General features: G+C 46.3%; 1 protein-coding gene across 2 annotated transcripts in view; it reads right to left on the bottom strand.

The window, feature by feature from the left end:
• Window positions 1-770: 770 nt before the first annotated feature.
• PIAS3 (protein inhibitor of activated STAT 3) overlaps window positions 771-20356 on the bottom strand; it is a 43238-nt gene continuing 23652 nt past the window's right edge. For both annotated transcript variants that reach the window (XM_087705356.1, XM_087705355.1), the window contains exons 6-14: window positions 19703-19837; window positions 18017-18122; window positions 11857-11930; window positions 9551-9711; window positions 7799-7935; window positions 5370-5538; window positions 3689-3822; window positions 3051-3088; window positions 771-1792 (exon numbers count right to left, since the gene is read on the bottom strand). In XM_087705356.1, coding sequence (XP_087561482.1) covers window positions 1529-1792; window positions 3051-3088; window positions 3689-3822; window positions 5370-5538; window positions 7799-7935; window positions 9551-9711; window positions 11857-11930; window positions 18017-18122; window positions 19703-19837 — 1218 coding nt within the window. In that variant the 3' untranslated portion in view covers window positions 771-1528. The remainder of the gene's footprint in view (window positions 1793-3050; window positions 3089-3688; window positions 3823-5369; window positions 5539-7798; window positions 7936-9550; window positions 9712-11856; window positions 11931-18016; window positions 18123-19702; window positions 19838-20356) is intronic.

Here is a 20356-nt window from a genome sequence, read left to right as displayed (position 1 = left end):
AGAGAGAGAGGGAAAGAGGGAGGGAGAAAGGGAGAGAGGGAAAGAAAGAGATGGAGGGAGGGGGACGGAGAGAGAGGGAGGGAAAGAGAGGGAGTGAGGGGGAGAGAGAGAGTGAGAGAGAGAGAGAGAACAGGGAGGAACAGAGAAATCTGTGCAAAATTCAGAATTCCCTTCAAACGTCTTAAGAGGCTGCTGGTCTTTTATAAATACAGAAAATACACATTTAGTGATGGGGGCGGAAACACTTTTTTCCCCTTCATCACTTGGGACCTTCAAGAAGAGACTGGACTGCCCTCCGTCAGAAACGGCGTAGGGTCTCCTGCTTGAGTGGGGGGTTGGACTAGATGACCTAGAAGGTCCCTTCCGACTCTGTTCATCTGTGTGGTTTTTTTTAAATCTGTTATTTGGCTGGAAGGTTGGCCCAGAGCTTCCAGAGGTGTATGGGGTGCTCCTTTCCCCACAACAGAGCTCTGAAATATCAAAAAAACCAAAAAACCAACCCTGCAAACATTCCTATGGGCCTCAATTGTTCTAGCCAGGATATCCTTAAAAAAGAATATTTCTTTTTAATACGAAGGAGCCGATTTCTGTGGTCCCGAAAAACGTTCTCAGTTCAAAACGTTTCAACTTTCGAACCACAAACATGGAGCTTTAAACGCAGCGTTCGGAGTAGGTCAGAAAGCTTTCGATCCAACGAAGCGTGTGCCAAGTTTGAACCTGGGTAGTCCAGACAACCTGTTCTGAGTTCAAGCAGTGCTGAGTTTCAAATGCCCCCCAGGCTTCCCTCACGCTGCAACTGGAGATCATCCAATCCAGCCCACCTTAACTTGGCTAAGAAAAAGAATCCGGGAGTTTTCTCTCAATTGGGACCGATTACAGCGGGGTCAAGCGACGCGGTGGCTCAGGGGCTAAGACGCTGAGCTTGAACAATCAGAAAAGGGCCAGCAGTTCGGCAGTTCGATTCCCTAGCGCCGCATAACGGAGTGAGCTTCCATGACTTGTCCCAGCTTCTGCCAGCCTAGCAGTTCGAAAGCACATTAAAAAATCAGAGTAGAAAAATAGGTACCACCTTTGGTGGGAAGGGAACAACGTTCCGTGCGTCTTGAGTCATACCGGCCACATGACCACGGAGACGTCTTCGGACAGCGCTGGCTCTTCAGCTTGAAACAGAGATGAGCACTGCCCCCTAGAGTCGGGAACGACTGGCACATGTGTGCAAGGGGAACCTTTTACCTTTAGAGCAGGTCATTGAATGCCTTTTTAATGCTGGCTTAAGGATCCCATGATCAAAACCTAGCCGTGATTCTTCTGATTCAGAGACGGATCCCTCTGCGATCGCTATGCTTCCGGGAGAGCTTCCATCTTTTAAAAAAAATGCCATGATTTTCCGTAAGACGGTGGCGCACACCTAATAAAAACACGTATCTGTCTTCTCAGCCGTTGACATGTCGCCTTGGTGGCCGAAATTTCTGCCTTCCTCCGGAGAGGAATGGAGTCGCCCCCTCCCCCCCAAAGGGCGTCTCCACCTTTAGTCCAGAGAGATGATATCCGGCCGACATCCTGGCAGAGCCGGGCTGCTTCCCATGGTGCCATGGCTCTCCCGCAAGCTGGCCGTAGGCGAAGAGACCACGCTGTTCATGCGGCTGCTGGTGGGGGAGCCGACCCCGCTGTGGGATCCCACTACGATGGGAGCCAGGGGGCTCATGAAATGCGGGGAGGGCCCCCGATACTGGAAGAAGTGACTCAGGGAGTCCTGTTCGTCCAGGGAGGTGATGACGGAAGGGTTGTAATGCTGCAAGAGGGAGAGAGAAACATCATTTGTTGCTTTTACCCCCCATCGTTTAACGCCCTCCCCATAATCCCTTGCAGAACTGAGTCTTGGGCAACCGAATGGAGCTGAGTGTTTACTGGCCAGACACCTTTCTTGTCGCCAATGAGGAGTTTTGTTCGGCAGATACATTCTCATTGTGCCCAGAGAGAGAAATATCTGCCTCTATCTAGGACAATGATGGCAAACCTTTTAGGCACTGAGTGCCCAAACAGGAACGTGTATGCATGTGCGTGCATTTGTGCACGCTAGAGTTCCAGAAACCCGAAGACCAGCTGGCCAGTGCACGTAGGCCTGGTTTTTTTTGGCTGTTTTCAGTCTGGTTTGGGGGGCTGTTTTCAGGCCATTTTTGAGCTGTTTTCAGGCTGATTTTTTTGCATGCTGAAGTAATGCCAGCAGCAACCTACCCCTGTTCCTGTTAGAATGCAGCATTGCAGGCTAACTCTGCCCACTGCCAGGAATTCGAAGACTAAGTCAAGATTGACTTAGTCTTCCCTCCTTCCAAGATGGGTAAAATGAGGACCCAGATTGTAGGGGGAAAGAGGCTGACTCTGTAAACTGCTTAGAGGGGGCTGCAAAGCACTGTGAAGCAGGATGTGTCTAAGTGTTATTCCTTCCTTCCTTTCTTCCTTCCTCCCTCCCTTCCTCCTAAAGGTTGACTCAGCCTTCCGTCCTTCTGAGGTGGGTAAAACAAGGACCCAGATTGTTGGGGGCAAGAGGCTGACTCTGTAAACCGCTTAGAGGGGGCTGAAAAGCACTGTGAAGCGGGATATAAGTTTAAGCATTGTTGCTATCTTCCTTCCTTCCTTCCTTCCTTCCTTTCCTTCCTTCCTGTTAGAATGTAGCATTGCAGGCTAACTCTGCCCACTGCCAGGAGTTCGATCCTGACCCAGCCTTCTGTCCTTCCAGTAAAATGAGGACCCAAATTGTTGGGGGCAAGAGGCCGACTCTGTAAACTGCTTAGAGAGGATTGTAAAAGCACTATTCTACTCTATTGCTATCACTACTCTATTCTTTCTTGAGCCAAGAACCCTGGCAATGGCTGTCTTGAACTCTGAACCTTCCAAGTCTTAAAGAACCTAGGAAAATTAGCTTGCTGGGTTATCGAAGGAATTAAATCCACTACGCTGAGAAAAAAAGAAATCTCCAATTTTAAGGATTCCTGTTGATTGAAAGGTTGAATGGGTGACTGGGAGATGGAAGGGAGGAGGGGAAAACATACCTGATTTTCACTTTGAAGGAAGGAAAACAAATCCAGACCTAGAGAAAGGAAAACGTTAATGGTAAAAATGAATATAATACTAGACTAGAGGAAAGGATAATAATATTTAACAGACAAAACAAGAACAGGAAGTGGTGGGTGGGTGAAGAGATTGGAATCACAGCCAAGTGCCAACCATACTGTCCAGATTCAGTCCTCTGGGTGGGATAATGAGCTTCCCCCCCACCCCACCCCACCCCTTGGGAAGGGCCAATCAGCTTTCTCTGGCTCCCTGGGTCAGAGTTCATCCTCTTCGGGGATGGGATTCAAATAATTTAACAAACGGTTCTCTGACGTAATGACTGGCTGGGTGGGTGTGGCCAGGGTGTGTGACAGGCAGCACTCGGCCTCCTGCAACCCCCTGGGAGCAAAAACAGGATGTGGGGAGGGGGGGGGCGCCTAGTAGGCCTCCCTGCAGCTATTGAAGGCTTGGCCTGCGCTATTCTCGCCTTCTCTCCACTCTCCATGCTCTTGGATCAGGAGGGGGTGGTCCTTGCTCCTCGCCTGAGCTCTGTCTCTCCTTTTCACTGCTTATCCTCTCTTGGTCATCCTGCCACAGCCACACACACACACACCTAATAATCTGAAAAATACGGTACCTTGGATGTCCGAAGGGACGGAATAAGAAGGGTGGTAGTTGGACAGTGGGAGGCTGGAGAGGTAATCGCTGCCCACTGCAGCCATTGGAGGACTCCGCAGCACGGAGGAAGGCTGGTGGTCTGTGTTTAAAACCCTGAAAGGAAAGGAAAGGTTAGAGGAGCCAGAAGGGCGTCTGGGTTCCGGGAGGGGGGGGGGGGAGGGAACATTGGCAGCATCCTTTGGAGTCCGATTCTATTTCTTTCAGGGAGGGGAAATTGAGGGTCAGAAGCCTGTGGGAGGAGGAGCTGGGTGGGGAGTTCCACTTTTTTATTCATTGTTTTTATTGAATTTTGGAATTTGGGGGGCAGTTTTCAGCAATTGTGGTCAGATAATAGAATTATGAGAGAGATAAATTGTCTCTCAGCCCCCACCCCACCCCACCCCAGACCGGGCCTGGGACTTCCGACCATGATTTCATACCAAAGAGTGAATTTCAAAATTCCAAAGAATACCAATCAATCCGAATAGAGCTGGAAGGGACCTTGGAGGTCTTCTAGTCCAGCCCCCTGCTCAAGCAGGAGAAGCAATACCATTTCAGACAAGGGGCTGTCCAGTCTCTTCCTAAAAACCTCCCGGGATGGAGCGTTAGGTAAACAAGAAGCTCAATTGTGCCAGGCAGCTGGAAGTCTGGGCTTTAAAAATTAATCTATTTTGTATTAAGATTTTTATGGATCAAGGTCACTTCATATGTAAGGATGGGGAAAAGGGAAGGAGAAAGAGGGGGCCAGTGGAAGGAGGCAAGGCTGAGGGTCAGGAGACCCAGGCCCTGTTCAGAAGGGTTGAGAGGCAATTTCTCTTTCTTTCTCTTTCTCTCTCTCTCTCTCTCTCTCTCCTTCTCTGTCTCTCTCCTTCCCTTCTTCTCTTTCTCCTTTTGTTTCTCTGTCTGTCTCTCCCTCCCTCCCTTTCTCTCTCTCCTTCCCTTTCTCTCCTTCCCTCCTTCTGTCTGTCTATCTCTCCTTCCCTTCTTCTCTCTTTCCCCTTTTCTCTCTGTCTGTTTTTCCCTCCCTTTCTCTCTCCTTCCCTTCTTTTCTCTCTCTCTCCCTCCCCTCCTTCCCTTTCTCTCCTTCCCTCCTTCTGTCTGTCTGTCTGTCTCTCTCCTTCCCTTCTTCTCTCTCTCCTTTTGTCTCTCTGTTTGTCTCTCCCTCCCTCCCTTTCTCTTTCCCTCCTTCTCTCTCCCTCTCTCTCTCCCTCCCCCTCCCTCTCTCTCTCCTTCCCTGCTTTTCTCTCTCTCTCCTTCCCTCCTTCTGTCTGTCTCTGTCTGTCTGTCTGTCTGTCTGTCTGTCTGTCTGTCTGTCTCTCTCTCTTGTAATAAATATATTAGCCTGATCAATTCACGCATGAGACTTAATTTAGCTCTTTAAAAAATCTTGAATTCATGGTAAGGAGCCATTATGGGCACAAGCTAATCTGTTTCACCTTCCTGGTCCTCCAAGAAAAAAACGCAAATAATTTTTCTGTGGACCACCAAAATCTTCTCTCCGGCCACCAGATGGGGACCACTGGACTAGAAGACCCCCGAGATCCCTTGCAGCCCTATGATTCTTGTGTCCCAAGGCCTCTCCCAACACCAAGTCTGGCGAAAAGAAATCAGCCAATCCGGAGGAAGGGAAAGAGCGCTCCGAGCCCACAGCCCCCCCCTACCCTTTTGGTCCGGCTGATGGCGGGATGGCTGCAATGGCGACGGGACAGGCTTTCTTGGCAGGGGGCTCCTCTTCGTCTGACGAGCTGTCCAAGGTCAGGTCAATCACCTCCACCTTCTTCTTGTTTTCGGGCAGCTGCTTCCCATCGGAGCTCACTGTGTACAGGGAGGCTGTTAACACAATGACGACAATGCTCAGAAACACACCGTGCGATGACCCGAGGCGCAGCAGAACACAGGCAGTTCAAACCGCCCCTTGATTGCTCTAAATCTCCCCAAACGGTCCCACGTTTCTGGCAAGTGATGGCACACAGACACACCCCTCAAGCAGCCTCTGGCTGCAAATAGTCCAGCTGTGAGCACCATGGCTGCAAAGCAAGGAATCCAGAAAGAATGTAAGGAAAGTTCAAAAGTCGGCATTCAACATTCCAGGAATTCAGTGTTTGTTCCTGACAAATGCCCCTCCCCACAGCATCTCCTCAAGTCTCAGCTCTCAGCTGTGCCTTGTGAAGAGGGGCGGGGTGCTCTCCTCCCGAGTAGCTGGGACAGCCTGCGCTGTTCTCGCATTCTCTACACTCTCCGTGCTCTTGGATCAGGAGCGGGTGGTCCTTGCTCCTCGCCTGAGCTCTGTCTCTCATGTTCACCGCTTAGCCTCTCTTGGTCCTCCTGCCCCCCTTTTCTTCTTGCCTACATGGTGTCCCAATCTTGAAAGGCCTCGCTGGCCTTACCCTTCCCCAATTTCCTCCCAAGCCAACAAAGTCGCCCCATCGATCTCCATCAGCTCCAGTTCCAGCTCGTCTTCCTCTGAAGATTCAGGCTCTGAATGGCACTTGAGATGGCTGGCCTTGTATGGGCGCAAACAATGGGACCCCGTAATGCTAAGTCGTCGGCCATTTAGAAATCACAAAGGCACAGCATGCAAACCTCAAATCGACCAGCCCACCTTGAAACGGTTATCACGGTTAAAACAAACCATGGCACAGTGCAACATACTTGGGTTTCATGGCATGTTCAAAAGCCACAGGTGGGTTAAAGTAGCAGTCTTCAACCTTTCTGGCTTCGTGTCTATTGAGATTCTCAACTCATCCAGCTCATGCTTTATACTCCTTGCAGACAGCGGGTCATTTACATTCTTTTTAGAGAGTCTCTGAGTGGGACGCAGTTGGCTCAGTGGCTAAGACACTGAGTTTGTCGGTCAGAATGGTTGGCAGTTCGAATCCCTAAGCTCCCGTTACTTGTCTCAAACCAGCAGTTCGAAAGTACGTAAAAAATGCAAGTAGAAAAATAGGAACCACCTTTGGTGGGAAGGGAACAGCGTTCCGGGCGCCTTCGGAGTTGAGTCATGCCGGCCACATGACCACGGAGACGTCTTCGGACAGCGCTGGCTCTTCGGCTTTGAAACGGAGATGAGCGCCGCCCCCTAGAGTCGGGAATGACTAGCACACATGTGCGAGGGGAATCTTTACCTTTTACCTGAGGCCACTTGGGGGTTTATCTGTGTCCTTAGATAAATGGGTCCTTCCATGCCCATTTGCACCACTCAGGTGACCCTGAAGACACAGGCAAACCTCCAAGTGGCCTCAACGACCCTCTAAAAGGATGCAAATGACCAGCTGTCTGCAAGGAATATAAATCCTTCCCTTCCCCACCATTCAGCCAGAATTGAAGAAGCTTCTTGAATGAGAAGCAAAACATTTAAAGAAGACACAAATTAACCTCCAAGTGGCCTCAACGACCCTCTAAAAGGATGCAAATGACCAGCTGTCTGCAAGGAATATAAATCCTTCCCTTCCCCACCATTCAGCCAGAATTGAAGAAGCTTCTTGGATGAGAAGCAAAACATTTAAAGAAGACACAAATTAACCTCCAAGTGGCCTCAACGACCCTCTAAAAGGATGCAAATGACCAGCTGTCTGCAAGGAATATAAATCATTCCCTTCCCCACCATCCAGTCAGAACTGAAGAAGCTTCTTGGATGAGAAGCGAAACGTATTTAAAGAAGACACAGATAAACTTCCAAGTGGCCTCAACGACCCTCTAAAAGGATGCAAATGACCAGCTGTCTGCAAGGAGGATAAATCCTTCCTTTCCCCACCATCCATTCAGAACTGAAGAAGCTCCTTGGATGAGAAGCGAAACGTCTTAAAAAGAAAAAAACAAAAACCCACCAGAAAGTCCAGTTGCCTCTTAAAAAAAAAAAGCACTTTTGAGGCTTTGCAGACCAGGAGGGATGGTGGGGGGGAGAGGAAATAGTTCCCTGCAAGCAGCAGGTAAGGGCATGCACTCATCTACATTTGCACAAGCGGTAGGCACTGTGATATCTTCCACCAAAGACCCCTCTCTGCTCCTAACACCACACACCCAAATCCAGAGCCCTCCTTTCATGCCCAAGGCCCACGGCTAGTGCTTCAAAGCTGAGCCTTTTGCCTACCTTCCAGTCCATTGTAAGTGGAGGGTTGGCAAACCTCCTGGTTCTCCTTCTTGGGCTTCATGGGACACCAGGAACCGTCTTCCATGAACTGGATTTCATCGCAGTCCGTCACGGAGTTCAGGATCTCCATGAACAGCCTGAGGAGAGAGGGGAGCAATTCAGAAGTAGGAACAGTCTGATGAAAGGCTTTGTGCTAGTCCAGTGGTTCCCAAACTTGGCAACTTTAAGACTTGTGGACTTCAACTCCCAGAATTCTCCAGCCAGCTCTGCTGGCTGGAGAATTCTGGGAGTTGAAGTCCACAAGTCTTAAAGTTGCCAAGTTTGGGAACCACTGTGCTAGTCTAATGAAAAGAAGGACCAGGGGAGACATGATAGCAAACTTCTAATATCTCAGGGGCTGCCACAAGGAAGATGTGGGTCAACTTATTCCCCAAAGCCTCAGAAGGCAGGAGAAGCAGCAAGGGATGGAAAGCAACCAAGGAGAGACGCAACCTGGACTTGAGGAGAAACTTCCTAACAGGGAGGGCAATTAACCAGTGGAACCGCTTGCCACCAGAAATCGTGGGTGCTCCATCACTGGAGGTTTTTAAGAAGAGACTGGACAGTCACTTGTCTGAAATATTATAGGTTCTCCTGCTTGAGCAGGGCGATGGACTAGAAGACCTCCAAGGTCCCTTCCAGATTCTATTCTATTCTCCTTCAAATGGGGCAAAACTCACTGAACAAATGTTTCACTTAGCAACCTAAATCTGGGGCTCAATTTGTGGCCATAATAATCGAGGATTACCTGTAGATGGCGCAAGCTTCCTTTTTCTCCAAAGACCCGACTGAGTGACACCCCCCCCCCAGATCTCATCAATGTAGCAATGCATAACTGAGTTTACTCCTCAGTTATTTTTACTAGGTATAGGTATTGACTTTACAGTGGTAGAGACTAACTTGATTCTGCACCTAATAACGGCAGCAAGACTGTTGGTGGCGCAATATTGGAAGAAGGAAGACTTGCCTACAATCCAAGAATGGACATTGAAAGTTACAAACTTAGCCGAGATGGCTAAAATATCGGCATATCTTAAAGATCACTCAAATGAGAGATATAAACGAGACTGGAAAAAATGGATTGACTATATACAAAATAAATACGGGACCAAGAAATTCCAGTTAGCCTATGCTTAAGATCAGAAATGATTTAAATTGTTTAAAGTTAGCTCAGCAAGAAGAAGCTAAGATCAATGTAGAGATGTCATTAATTTCTTTATTTCTTTTTTCTCAATAGATTTTAGACTGTGTTTGTTAAAAATCCATACCGTGTACGGGTTCTGGGAAGTCAGGGGGGGGGGAGGAGGGGGGTTGGGTGGAGGGAGGGAGGGGTATACATTAGGCTAGACAAGAATTTGGTGGTAAACTAGAACTATTTTGACACACAAAAAGATTGTACTCCGATGTCTTACTGATTGAGGAATGATGAAATGTTTGTTTTAAAAGAAAATAAAACTTTTGAACCAGAAGAAAAAAATGTAGCAATGCTTGGGGAAGTGGGGGGAGGAACTAGGATCTGATTGGCTATGGAGTTTCTGAGGCCCAACCCTCAAATTTCATTGGTTGCAAGGCACATCCTACGCCTGCAAATTAAAACCGGCCCGGTAAGGACGGGTGAGGAGAGAGCAAAGATCTCCAGGTGGCCTCTTCTCCCAAGGGTCTCGTGAAAGGCAGCAAGGAGGGGAGGGAGCGCAGGGTCTCCCCCAGCATTACCCGTCAATGATCAAGCCCTCGTAGGGCGCCTTCTTGTCACAGACGGGGCACGTCCAGGTGGGCTTCTTCTCGTTCATCTGCAGGTAGAGGGCGGCATCGAAGCACTGCAGGTGGGTGCAGGTAAAGGCACGACAGGGAACGATCAGCCGCATTTTGCCCAGCTGGATGGGGGAGAAAGGGGTGGCAAGGGTCAGTTGCATGGGAGGGACCAAGACACCCCCCCCCCCCAGCGTTCGCCTCCCAACACGGCATCCTTGCCCACGCTCGGTTTCACCCGTCCCTACAACGCTGGGAGCCGCCCCTAAGTTGCAAATCGAATCAGGGTTGTTACACTCGGAGATCAGGGTTCACCGACAAATGTGCGATAGACATATGCGCGCCGACAAAACCGCGACGGACAAATGAGCGCCGTCAAAATCGCTAATTGATTTTCGACAATAGCTAGCCGACAAAATTGTGACAAAACTATAACCCTAACCCTAATTTTTTTTCAATTTTATTGTGCTTGTTATTGCGCTTTTGTCGGCGCGCTTTTGTCATCGCGCTTTTGTCGGCGTGATTTTGACGTCGCGTTTTAATCAGTGCTGTTTTGTCGGCGCGCAATTGTCGGGTCATGGGAGACCAGAGCAAATCAAAACATTCTGTGGATACCCAGTTAAAAATTCTAGACCAGAGAATGGTACCCGTGTAAGGAAAATTAGAAATCCCTTTGGATTATACATAAAGGTTAATTTAAAAAAAGGGGGGGGGGAACCAACTTAGATACAGTTAAAGTTTTGATTATTAGGAGGGAAATGTTATGATACAGGATATAGTCAAATAAAGGAAGGATAAGAATAACAATGGATAGCCAGATAGCCAGATAGATAGATAGATAGATAGATAGATAGATAGATAGATAGATAGATAGATAGATAGATAGATAGATAGATAGATAGACAGACAGACAGACAGACAGACAGACAGACAGACAGACAGACATGGGTATAATATAGAAACTGGATGTAAATTTTAAACAGTGATTTGGAAAGGAGGATTAGAAAACTTTGTTATTAAATATTATGGATGTTTAGCTAGAACAGGATATAAGGATTCAGCGTCAGTGGAGGATTTTAGAAATAATAAAAAAAATATTTTTTTAAAAAAAAATCTAGACCAGGGATGTCAAACTGGCGGGCCGGATGTGTCATGCGCGGGCCACGTCCACCCTGGGTTTAGCGAAGGGGGAAGGGGAGTTGTGATACATCATGCAACGACGATGGGACGATGCAAGTTTGACACCCCTGTCTTAGAAAAAATAACAGAGAATAAATAATAAATAACAGAGAAAATCCTTTCAACAGTTCCAAGAAGGCTCCACAGCCATTTGCACCACTCGGGTGACCCTGAGGACACAGACAAACCTCTCCAAGTGGCCTCAACGACCCTCTAAAAGGATGCAAGTGACCAGTGGTCTGCAAGGAGGATAAATCCTTCCCTTCCCCACCATCCGGTCAGAGCTGAAGAAGCTTCTTGGATGAGAAGGGAAACATTTAAAGAAGACACAAAGAAACCTCCAAGTGGCCTCAATGACCCTCTAAAAGGATGCAAATGACCAGCTGTCTGCAAGGATATCAATCCTTCCCTTCCCCATCATCCAGAGCTGAAGAAGCTACTGGGAGGAGAAGCGAAACGTCTTCAAAGAAAAAACCAGAAAGTCCAGTTGAATTCTTGAAAAAAAAGCACCTTTGGGACAACCAGGGCCTGGATGAGAATCTCTAAATACTGTATTTTTCAGAGTATCAGACGCACCATTTTTCATCAGAAAAGAGGGTGAAATTCTGGGTGTGTCTTATACATTGCATTTTTTTGCCTCCTGAAACCCTGCCCCCTTTGCAAAAATGGCCGCCCAGAGCCTTTAGGAGGCTTTCAGGGTGCTCCTTTGGGCTGGGCAGGGCAAAAATGAGCAAAAAACAGGCCGTTTTTGCTCGTTTTTGCCCCCCTCCTAGCCCTCAGGAGCACTCTATAAGCCTCCTAAAGGCTATGCATGCCCTATTTTTTACAAAAAACAGGCCCATTTTTGCAAAAAAAAAACAACGGGCTGTTTTGGGGAGGTCTGCAGAGTGCAAAAACTTTTTTTAAAATTTGCCTCTTCAAAATCTTGGTGCATCCTGTACTCTGAAAAATACGGAGCATGGAAAAAGAGGACTATCCAACTGTAAATACGTTTTATGGGGTTTCTTCTTGGTATTAAGCAGATCAGATCCCCCCCCCCACAAAATATATTAAAAGAGAGATATTAAGAGAGCATTGTGAGCAGACATTACCGGACACATGAGTGACACTCGCAAACTTGTGGTGGCGATTTCACTGTCAGGATCAGCCGTCAGCTTCTCTTTGACTGCAGGGGAGGGGGGGAAAAAGCTTTTTTTAATCCTAAGTATAAATAATACACATAAGAGAGTTATTTCCCGTAGGGCATAACATTCAGGGACTTATGACACGTATTAACATTCCACCTAGATTAAAAAAAACACAATAAAATAGGAATGACAAAAGGATATAGATAGATGTAGGTAGGTAGGTAGGTAGATACACGATAGATAGCCAACCAGTCAGCCAGAGAGATAGAGAGATCAATAGAGAGACAGAAAGATAAAATAGGAAGATTAGATAGATAGGTAGGTGGATGGATGGATGGATGGCTAGATAGATAGGTAGGTAGGTAGATTAGATAGATATGAGAGAGAGAATAGAAAGATTGATAAATAAAGATTGATAAAGAGCCGAGGTGGCGCAGTGGTTAAATGCAGCACTGCAGGCTACTTCAGCTGACTGCAGTTCTGCAGTTCGGCTGTTCAAATCTCACCGGCTCAGGGTTGACTCAGCCTTCCATCCTCCCGAGGTGGGTAAAATGAGGACCCGGATTGTTGTTGGGGACGATATGTTGACTCTGTAAACCGCTTAGAGAGGGCTGAAAGCCCTATGAAGCGGTATATAAGTCTAACTGCTATTGCTATTGCTAAATAGCTAGATAGATGGATGGATGGGATGGATGGATGGATGGATGGATGGATGGATGGATGGGTGGGTGGGTAGACAGACAGACAGACAGACTAGATAGATATGAGAGAGAGAGAGAGAGAATAGATAGATAGATAGATAGATAGATAGATAGATAGATAGATAGATAGATAGATAGATAGATGCATGCATGCATGCATGCATGCATGCATACATACATACATACATACATACATAGATGTATAGATAGATGGATGGATGGATGGATGGATGGATGGATGGATGGATGGATGGATGGAAGAGAGAGAGATAATAGGAAGAAGAAAGAAATATGGATATGGATATAGGTATATGTATATGTATTCCTCGACTTATGATGACAATTAAGCCCCAAATTTCTGTTGCTAAGCGAGACATTGGTTAAGGAAGTTTTGCCCCCTTTTACGACCTTTCTAGCCACCGTTGTTAAGCGAATAATTGCAGCTGTTAAGTTAATAACACCGCGGTTAAGCGAATCTGGCTTCCCCATTGATTTTGCTTGTCAGAAGGCTGCCAAAGGCGATCACATGATGTTGGGACACAGCAACGGTTGTAACTATGAACCAGTTTGCCAACCATCTGAGTTTTGATCCCATGATCATGGGGGCTGCTGAAACGGTTGCAAGTGAGAAAAATGGCCTTAACACTCTTTTTTCAGTGGCGTCGTAACTTTGAATGGTCCCTAAACGAACTGTCGGAAGTCGAGGACTACCAGTACTCTTGGCTTTGGCCCCAGGTGCTATAAAGGTAAGTAACTTTGGCTGCCATCCACTGCGGCTCCCATTCTAGTTTTTTTTTTTTTTTTTTTTTAAATATAGTTTTTATTAAACATTACCTTTAAAAAACAGAAAAACACAATACAGCGACAAAAATACAACGACATAAACAAGACAAATCATACATAACAATATAAAGAAAAACATACAGATACAGATACCGTTTTAGACATACAACCCCCCCTCCCCCCCCCACGGTGACAGTCATTCACAGCCCAGTTTTCCTTTCTTTCCTCATTATTAGATCTCTAAGCCACATCTTCTCATTGCAAGATTCAGGGATCTATTACAGTACTTATGTTAACTTTCCCCATTTTAAGTCCCTGCTGTTCTCCTATTCGCCCACATATACCATAGGTTCCAGCTAAGATAATGTTCTGTTTCTCCTTTGTCCCTCAGCCAACCCGTCATTCTATCCATTTCTGCACATTCGTAGATCTTTTTAATTAATGCGTCTTCCGGCGGTATAGTGGTGGATTTCCAAAATTGTGCATAGGTTATTCTTGCGGCCACAATTATATGCAAGCTCAAATGCCATATTGAACTACTTATGTTATCTGGTTTGATGCTTAGTAACAGGTTCTCAGGTCTCCATTCAATGTTTGCCCCGGTAACCTCTTTTAACCATTTTTTAATCCTTTTCCAATATTTCGTGGCCTCAGTACAGGACCACCAAATATGGTAGAATGTGCCATCCTTTCTTCCACATTTCCAACACAATGGAGATAACCCAGGAAACATCTTAGCTAACCTCGTTGGGGGGAAGTGCCACCTATAAACCATCTTGTATATGTTTTCTTTGAATGCAGTGGATGTTGTAAGTTTAATGGTCTTACTCCATAGATCCCACCATTTGCCCATTTCAATTTCATAACCTAGGTTTCTCTCCCATACTGTTAGAAGGCTTTTGTCCATCTCTTCATTAGTATCATGGCAGGTCAAAAATTGGTAGATCTTCGATAACATTTTTTTGTCTCCACCAAACAAGATCTTATCTAGCCCCTGAGGGTTTGGGTAGATCCCGAAACGTGCCTTATCACTTTTAAACCTGTTTCTAACCTGTAAATATTCCCACCATTCCAAATTCCTGCCCTGTTGCTCTAGTTCCATCTTTGTTTTTATGTTGCCCTCTTCTGTCATAATATCTTTATATGTTATGTTTCTTGTCCAATTAAATAAACTCGGATGCGTTAAGGCTTCTAATGGTGCCAACCAACACGGAACCCTAAGATAATATTTTTTCCTCATTTTTTCCCAGACCCCCATCAAAATCTTCCGAATATAATGTCCCATGAAGTACCTATGGGGGGTGTCTCTTTCTTGCCAGAGGGAGGCATGCCATCCCTGGGGGAGGTCATGTCCCTCTATAGCCAATAGGCGCCTTCTATTCAGCATCACCCAATCTTTCACCCATGTCATGATTGCTGCGTTATAGTATGCTTCCCAGTTGGGTACTCCGAAGCCTCCCAGTTCTCTGCGTTTTTGTAAAGTTTGGGCTTTAATTCGTGCTTTCTTGCCTTGCCATATAAACTGTGTCACTATTGTCTCCAAGGATTTAAAAAAAATTTTGTCCAATTTAGTTGGTGCCGTTTGAAACAAAAACAAAAATTGTGGTAATACATAAGTCTTGACTGTCGCGATCCTGCCCATCAGAGACAATTGTTTGCTACTCCAATTAGTCATATCTTTGGATACCTGTTGTAGTAATTTCATATAGTTATCTACCTTGATAGAGGAACATCTCTCCGTCAGCCAAATTCCCAAATATTGTATTTTGTGGGCCATGTTGATCCCTAACAGGCTTTGTACTTCCCTTTTCTGGTTCAGAGTCATATTTTTAATTAGCAGTTTTGTCTTCTCTTTGTTTATACGTAGCCCCGCTATCCTACCGTACTCTTCTATTTTACATAAAAGTTGTATCCCAGACTCCATAGGGTCCTCCAGGATAAAGACAAGGTCGTCGGCGAAAGCCTGGACCTTGAATTCCTGAGCTTTAACTCGTAACCCTTTAATTTGTGTATCGCTTCTCACTATTCTAAGAAGGGGTTCTAATGTGAGGATAAACAGTAGGGGGGATAGCGGGCATCCTTGTCTTGTGCCTTTACCAATCACAATGTCACCCGCCTCTTCTCCATTTACCAATATTGTCGCGGTTTGTCGTACATAAATTGCCCGAATTGCATTTAAAAAACTTTCTCCAAACTTCATGTTTTCTAGTTGTGACAACATAAAATTCCAATTTACCCGATCAAAAGCCTTTTGTGCGTCAAGAAACATAAATGCCACTTGTTTATCTGGCCGAGCTTCATAATATTCTAAGGCATCCAAAATAATTCTGACATTGTCTTTCAAATGCCTTGACGGCAGGAAGCCGTTCTGATCAGAGTGTATAAATTTGTTAAGGAAAAATTTGAGTCTATCTGCCAATATAGCTGCAAAGATTTTATAATCCACATTCAAAAGTGAAATGGGCCTATAGTTTTTAATTTGGGTACGGTCAGCTCCAACTTTAGGCAAAAGGGTTATATAAGCCTCGGCCCATGATTTCGGTGCAATAGAGTCCGTCAAGACAGCATTAAATATTGCTATCATCTCCTGTCCTAAAATTTCCAAAAAAGATTTATAGATTTCAACTGGCAAACCATCCATGCCAGGAGTTTTGTTGTTTCATTCTAGTTATTTTTAATGTTTTAAAACAGTTTCCTTGGCCAAGCATTTCTTGCTTTAGACTTCTAGCATTCAACACCCGCTAATTTAACAAGGCTGAAGGGGCTTGATTTGAATTCCCGCTGCTTGTAAACGCACAGGAAAGAAGTGTGGAATAAAATGCCAGACCAGGGAGGGGGGGGGAGAGGAAGAAGGGGTTGTTCTGTTCCAAGCTGGGAAAGTACAAACCGCCACCCCGGGCATGGAATAGCTGGCAGTGGCCCCTCCACCCATTTACGCAGTGGTACAAATCATACAGAATACAGAAAAACAGAGATGGGGGAGGGGGACTTCAGAGGTCTTCTAGTCAGGTAGGGGATCCTATCCCATTTGACAGGTGGCTGTCCAGTCTTTTCTTAAAAATCTCCAGTGTTGGAGCACCTACAAGTTCAGGTGGCAAGCGGTTCCACTGGTTAATTGTTCTCCCTGTTAGGAAGTTTCTCCTTAATTCCAGGTTGCTCTTCTCCTTGGTTAGTTTCCACCCATTGCTTCTTGTCCTGCCCTCTGGTGCTTTGTGGAGAATAGCTTGACTCCCTCTTCTTTGTGGCAGCCCCTGAGATATTGGAAGATGCTATCATGTCTCCCCTGGTCCTTCTTTTCATTAAACTAGACATGCCCAGTTCCTGCAACTGTTCTTCATATGTTTTAGCCTCCAGTCCCCTAATCCTCTTTCTTGCTCTTCTCTGCATTCTTTCTAGAGTCTCCACATCTTTTCTACATCGTGGCGACCAAAACTGAATGCAGTATTCCAAGTGTGGCCTTACCAAGGGATTATAAAGAGGTATTAACACTTAATGATGAGATCGTGTCATCCAGCCCTCTTAATTCCTGGCCAATAGATGGGCTCCAAGATCACCGCAGATGGGGACGGCAGCCAAGGAATTAAAAGAGGCTGGGAGTTGGGCGGCCTCTAAATTAAAATATATATATATTATAGTCCTGTGTAACAGGGCTATCCATCAATCTGGAGACTTGGACCTCCATTCATATTTTTGGGGGGTCCAGGTTTTCAAATCGGTGAGTATGGGTAGATTTGCCACCTATGAAATAGCAAGTAATTACTGTAGTAGGAGATTAAAAGAGGCTTGCTCCTGGGGAGGAAAGCGATGGGAAATCTAGGCAGCATCCTAAAAAGCAGAGACATCACCCTGCCAATCAAAAGTGCCTCTAGTCAAGGCTCTGGTTTTCCTAGTTGCAATGGATGGCTGTGAAGGTTGGACCATAAGGAAGGCTGAAGAATGGCGGCCTTTGAACTCTGGTGCTGGAGTCCCTGGGACTGCAAGGCCATCCAACCGGTCAGTCCTAGAGATCAACCCTGGCTGCTCTTTAGAAGGCCGGATCCTGAAGAGGAAACTCAAAGACTTTGGCCACCTGATGAGAAGGAAGAAAGACTCCCTGGAGAAGAACCTCATGCTGGGAACGATTGAGGGCAGAAGAAGAAGAAGGGGATGACGGAGAAGGAGGGGGCTGGATGGAGTCACTGAAGCAGTCGGCCTGAGCTTCAAGGGACTCCAGAGGATGGTAGCGGACAGGAAGGCCTGGAGGAATGTGATCCATGGGGTCGGACACAACTTCACAACTAACAACAATACTTCATGTGATCTTGATTTTATCCTTCTGTTGATGCAGCCTATAACTCTGTTGGCTTTTTAGGCAGCTGCTATAAACGGCTGGCTCATAGTTAAGGGATTGTCCACTAGGATTCCAAGATCCCTCTCAGAGTTACTACTATAGGATACCACTTATGCTACATACTTGGGCATTGGGTTTTCCTTGCCTAAATGTAGAACCTTACTTTTTTTCTCCCACCACTGAATTTCACTTTGTGGGACGGTGCCCTGGGTTCAAGTCTGACATTTTTCAAGACACCCCCCCCCCGCCCCCCCAGGCCAGTGGAGGGCAGCTGCTGCTAAACCCTCGGTCAAAAGACCCAGGCACTCACTCAGCGCTCGGGAGTGGTCCGGGTTCCGGATCCCTTTGGCCCTCAGCTTCTGCAGCAATGTTACCGAGGTCAGCTGCTTCACCAGGTAAACAGAGAGGGAGTAATTCTGCAAGGAGAAAACGCAAGATTAGGTTTAATCTGAAGAAGCTGGGCCTGACTCAACATTGATAAATGAATGTATTTATTGAAGCAAGAGGCTTCATTCTGGGTTGGCTAGTTCCTTGAGTCATTTCAAGCAGAGTTTTAGAATAGAATAACAGAGTTGGAAGGGGCCTTAAGAGGTCTTCCAGTCCAACCCCCTGCTCAGGCAGGAAACCCCACACCACTTCAGACAAATGACCATCCAATCTCTTCTTAAAAACTTCCAGACAAACATAGATTAAGAGGGAAATTAAAGTGCGGATAACATAATTATATTTAAAAAATTAAGAAAGAAAAAGATTAGATAGTCCTCAATTCACAACAATCCAATTAGTGACCAAAGATAGAATCGTGTAGGGATGGGATAGGGATAAGAATAGAATAGAATAGAATAGACCAGACTAGACTAGACTAGGGAATAGAATAGAATTCTGAATAGAATGGAATAGAATTCTGAATAGAATAGAACAGAGTAGAATTAGAATAGGAAAGAAAAGAATTCAGAATAGAATGAATAGAATAGAATTCTGAATAGAATAGAATGGAACAGAATAGTTGGAAGGGACCTTGGAGGTCTTCTAGTCCAACCCCCTGCTTAGGCAGTAAACCCTATACCGTTCCAGCCAAATGGCTATCCAACATCTTCTTAAAGACTTCCAGTGTTGGGGCATTCACAACTTCTGGAGGCAACTTCTGTTCCACTGATTAATTGTTCTAACTGTCAGGAAATTTCTCCTCAGTTCTAAGTTGCTTCTTTCCTTGATTAGTTTCCACCCATTGCTTCTTCTCCTCCCTTCAGGTGCTTTTGAGAATAGCTTGACTCCCTCTCTTTGGGGCAGTTCCTGAGATATTGGAACACTGCTATCATGTCTCCCCATGTCCTTCTTTTCATTAATACCCAGTTCCTGCAACCGTTCTTCATATGTTTTAGCCTCCAGTCCCCTAATCCTCTTTCTTGCTCTTCTCTGCACTCTTTCTAGAGTCTCCACATCTTTTCTACATCGTGGCGACCAAAACTGAATGCAGTTTCCAAGAGTGGCCTTTCCAAGGCCTGATAAAGTGGTATTAACCCTTCACATGATCTTGATTTCTATCCCTCTGTTGATGCAGCCTAGAACTGTGTTGGCTTTTTTGGCAGCTGCTGCATACGGCTGGCTCCTATTTAAATGGTTGTCCACTAGGACTCCAAGAATACCAAAACTTTTCTGGCTTTGTGGCCCGGCCAGGTAGTGGGCTGTGGCCTGGGGATTGACGATTGGAGACCCCTAATTTAAAAATTAAATACAAACCCAGTTGCCAAGGGGCTGAATTTTGATCACGTAACCCGTGGAGACTCTGCAACGGTCGTAAGTGTGAAAAACGACCCCAAGTCATTTTTTTCAGTGTCGGCGTAACTTTGAATGGTCACTAAATGAACTGTTGCAAGTTGAGGACTACCCGAACGCCCATCACAGCGTTTGGCGAGTGCCCCCACCCCTTGTGGGCTTCCACAGGCCGGCTATGTCGCTGCCTCCATTGGCAATGCCGCTTCCGAGTCCCACTTACCCGGCCAAATTCAGATGACCAGTTGACCACAATGGTGTTGGGGACTGTGGCCGAGAGGCGCACCAAAGGCGTGATGTTGATCGGCCGGCTCGGTCGCTTGGGTTCGGCGCCGTTTTTGGTGGGAGGGAGGTAACCCTGCATGGGCAGAAGAGAACAGCCGCGGTTAAGTGTGGCCACACTACGGCCATGCTGACCATCATCGCAATACACAGGCAGGCAGGGTATATATGGCCTGGAAGCCATCTTTTCCCTTGGGCCTACAGGCCTACCACAGTTTCTACTGTGGGAAACCGGGAGGGTTATACAGAGCGTAGGTGATATGTAGCCATAACAACATTCTTTCTCCAAAAGTTAAGGTCATCTGGCCTGGCAGCTGCAATGAGGTGACCGGAATGTCAGCGTTCCAAATACCATCCAGAATTAAATCAGAGTCCAAGGCAGAACTTTCCTCAAAGTTCCAATTTAATAAGAGAGCCATGTTGGTACATCTGCGGGAAACCTGAATCTGAAAACTTCCTGGAATTCCCACCCAGTTGAAAGTTCAAGATCTTGCCCCCACCACACCCACAAGTCCATCCCATGGTCCAATCTTCCTCTGCCACGCATCCAGTTCCGCTCAGGTGCAGAGACAAAGAACGACCTAGGGCTTCTAGA

Source organism: Thamnophis sirtalis, unplaced genomic scaffold (assembly GCF_051295495.1).
Source record: "Thamnophis sirtalis isolate CommonGarterSnake01/CBP01778 unplaced genomic scaffold, rThaSir2_p1.2 scaffold_2, whole genome shotgun sequence".
In the NCBI taxonomy this organism is placed as follows: domain Eukaryota; kingdom Metazoa; phylum Chordata; class Lepidosauria; order Squamata; family Natricidae; genus Thamnophis; species Thamnophis sirtalis.
This window is presented reverse-complemented; position numbering and strand designations above follow the sequence as displayed.